This window comes from Daktulosphaira vitifoliae, unplaced genomic scaffold (assembly GCF_025091365.1).
Source record: "Daktulosphaira vitifoliae isolate Bord-2020 unplaced genomic scaffold, ASM2509136v1 Scaffold_2, whole genome shotgun sequence".
Lineage (NCBI taxonomy): Eukaryota > Metazoa > Arthropoda > Insecta > Hemiptera > Phylloxeridae > Daktulosphaira > Daktulosphaira vitifoliae.
The window spans coordinates 35,016,163-35,019,002 of NW_026099573.1; the positions used below are offsets into that span (position 1 = coordinate 35,016,163).

Below are 2,840 nucleotides of genomic sequence, written 5' to 3' on the forward strand. Positions count from 1 at the left end.
ATTTTCGAAAACATAGTGCTAAATTATTATCTTCTTCTTCCTATTTTTACTTGCCTTAATTCTTCTACTTCTTCATTTTACCTACCTTGTGTTCTCCTTTGTCAAACTCGTACTCTATATACTCTGTCATACCTCTACTTATTTTTAAACCATATTCTTCAAGAGCTGATCTCCATACCTCTAGTTTTTAATTAATTTCCTCCCTAGCTTCTCTTATTAACACTTTATTATCGTCAGTAAACAACATGCACCACGGCATCATATTTTACCCTAAAACTTTTTGTTACTCCTACTACATTCTTTACCCTGGTACAAGCGCAATCATAAATATCTTCCATTATATTAGTGTACTTTTTGGGACTTCTTTTATTTATTTATTTATAAATTTAACAATACAATATGAAAATGAATAAGGCAAAGACTAAAGTCCTTGTTTGCAGCTGTAACAAAAGAACTTAAACTCAAATTATATTACATGGTGACACACTAGAGCAAGTAAATGCTTATAATTACAGTGAAATTCGCTTATAACGATGCCGTATACAACGATAATCCGGGTAAAACGATTCCAAGCGATGTATTTGGTTGGTTTTATATGTTATGTGTAGTATTTTTATTCGTATATAACGATATCGGTTATAACGATAATCCGGATATAGCGATGTTATTTTAAAACGAAAATTGGTTTTTATTGATCACCTATAGCGATTAATAATACAGTATTGTAGTAGTAAATTTGATTTCGTCCAAATCGATAATTCTTAATCTTATCTGTAACAGATAATGTGTCTTGTACGCCCGTACTGTATACAGCATACGTTTCTTACTCGTTTAGTCGCCGTTTTGATTGCTATCCGTTTAGACACGTTCCGAACTCCGTAGATAAAAATGTCAAATAAAAGAAGACGCTGTTTCACTATTGCTGAAAAAGTGAAAATAATTGAACGCTTAGAATGTGGTGTTTCTAATAAAGATCTTTGCCAAGAGCTAGGAATTAGTCAATCAACACTATCTACCATATGGAAATCAAAAGACCAAATAAAAAGCGTTTTTCAAAAAGACGTGACATCTAACAAAAGATTAAAATGTAGCCAACATCAAGACGTCGAACAGGCTCTTTTGGAATGGTTCAAAATACAACGATCTAAAAATATTCCAATAAGTGGTCCGATACTTCGAGAAAAAGCGACCGAATTCGGGAAGTGTTTTAATAAAATCGATTTTCAATGTTCTTCCTCTTGGATTACCCGTTTTCGTCAAAGACACAATATTGTTTTTGGAAAAATAAGCGGAGAATCGTCAAGCGTTCCTGTTGGTGTTTCGGAAAATTGGCTGGAACACGTTTGGCCTAATTTGCGTAAAAATTATGCAGATTGTGACATTTATAACGCTGATGAAACTGGATTGTTTTACCGTCTAACACCGTCTCAAACATTACGTTTTAAAGGGGAAACATGCAGTGGTGGTAAATTATCTAAAGAGCGACTCACGCTTCTTGTAGCCTCTAATATGACTGGTTCTTACAAAAAAAAATTGTTAGTAATTGGAAAATCTCAGACTCCGAGATGTTTTAAAAATGTCAAAAACTTGACAGTTGACTACAAAAGCAATAAAAAAGCATGGATGACCGGTGAAATATTTTCCGACTGGTTAAAAGAATGGGATAAACAACTAGCAAAGGAAAAACGACATATCTTATTGACTGTAGATAATTGTCCGGCTCATCCTCCTGTTCAAACTGATTTTATAAAGTTGGTTTTTCTCCCTCCAAACACGACCTCTGTGTTACAACCTATGGATCAAGGTATTATAAAAGCATTAAAAGTGAAATTTCGGGAAAAACTAGTACTCAAAATTATTAACCAAGAGGAACAGGGAAAAGATATTAAAATTTCAGTATTAGATGCAATTTTAATGATCTCCGATGCATGGAATGATGTTTCTACCACAACAATAAGAAACTGTTTCCACCACGCTGGATTCAAGGCTTTGGTAAACGACGAAACAGAAGTAGTAAGTGAAAATCATTTGGACACAGAGTGTTTTTCTGAAGAAAACATACAAAGTTTTGCGGAGGTTGACGATGCTCTTTTGACCAATGAAGAACCCAATGAAGAAGAAATTGTCAAGTCTATTTTGAATGCAAATAATGATGAAAGTGAACAAGCTGACGAAGAGAGCGAAGAAATCGTATTCAAATTACCATCTATTTCGGAAATGTATTTTTATATTGATCAGGTGCGTACTTTTGTTTCGGTAAACAGTGACATAAATACGCCAGAAGTATCAATGGCATTAAATAATATTTCTAATTTTGTTAAAAAATCTTATTCAAATTATAAACAAACTACTATTAAAGATTATTTTTCAAACAAATCGTAAACGTATACTATATATGTATTATAATCTGTACATTTATTAAAATTTAGTACCTTGAATGTTAAAATGTGTTTAATAAATCAATTTTTCAAAAAAATTATTTTTTTTTTATGATCCGGATATAACGAAGTTCGGTTATAACGATCAGATTCCCTAGGTCCCTAGAAGATCGCTATAAGCGAATTTCACTGTACTTGGAAAGTAAGATAACAGAGGACGGCCTTAATACCAGAGAGATCATAAGCAGAATAAACCAGGCTGTGTGCATTTCAGAGCAAGAAAAATGTGATAATATCCAGAAATATTGATGCAAATGAGGAAAAACCTACTAAAGGCTTATGTTTAGAGTGTAGCACTGTATAGAAGTGAGACATGGACCATAGGTAAAACAGAACAAAAAAGACTCATAGCGTTCGAGACTTGGTGTTACAGAAGGCTACTAAGAATAATTTGGACAGAAC

General features: G+C 33.1%; 1 protein-coding gene across 1 annotated transcript; it reads left to right on the forward strand.

Annotated features, from left to right (window-relative positions):
- The first annotated feature begins 513 nt into the window (after positions 1-513).
- LOC126899807 (tigger transposable element-derived protein 4-like) lies at positions 514-2,445 on the forward strand. Its single transcript, XM_050675027.1, has one exon. It carries the CDS (start codon positions 889-891, stop codon positions 2,380-2,382), a length of 1,494 nt encoding a protein of 497 aa, XP_050530984.1. The 5' UTR covers positions 514-888; the 3' UTR covers positions 2,383-2,445.
- Positions 2,446-2,840: the final 395 nt, after the last annotated feature.

What these genes read in the sequence shown, in the direction of transcription:
- LOC126899807 (XM_050675027.1), top strand. Translation starts at nt 889, where the DNA reads ATGTCAAATAAAAGAAGACGCTGTTTCACTATTGCTGAAAAAGTGAAA.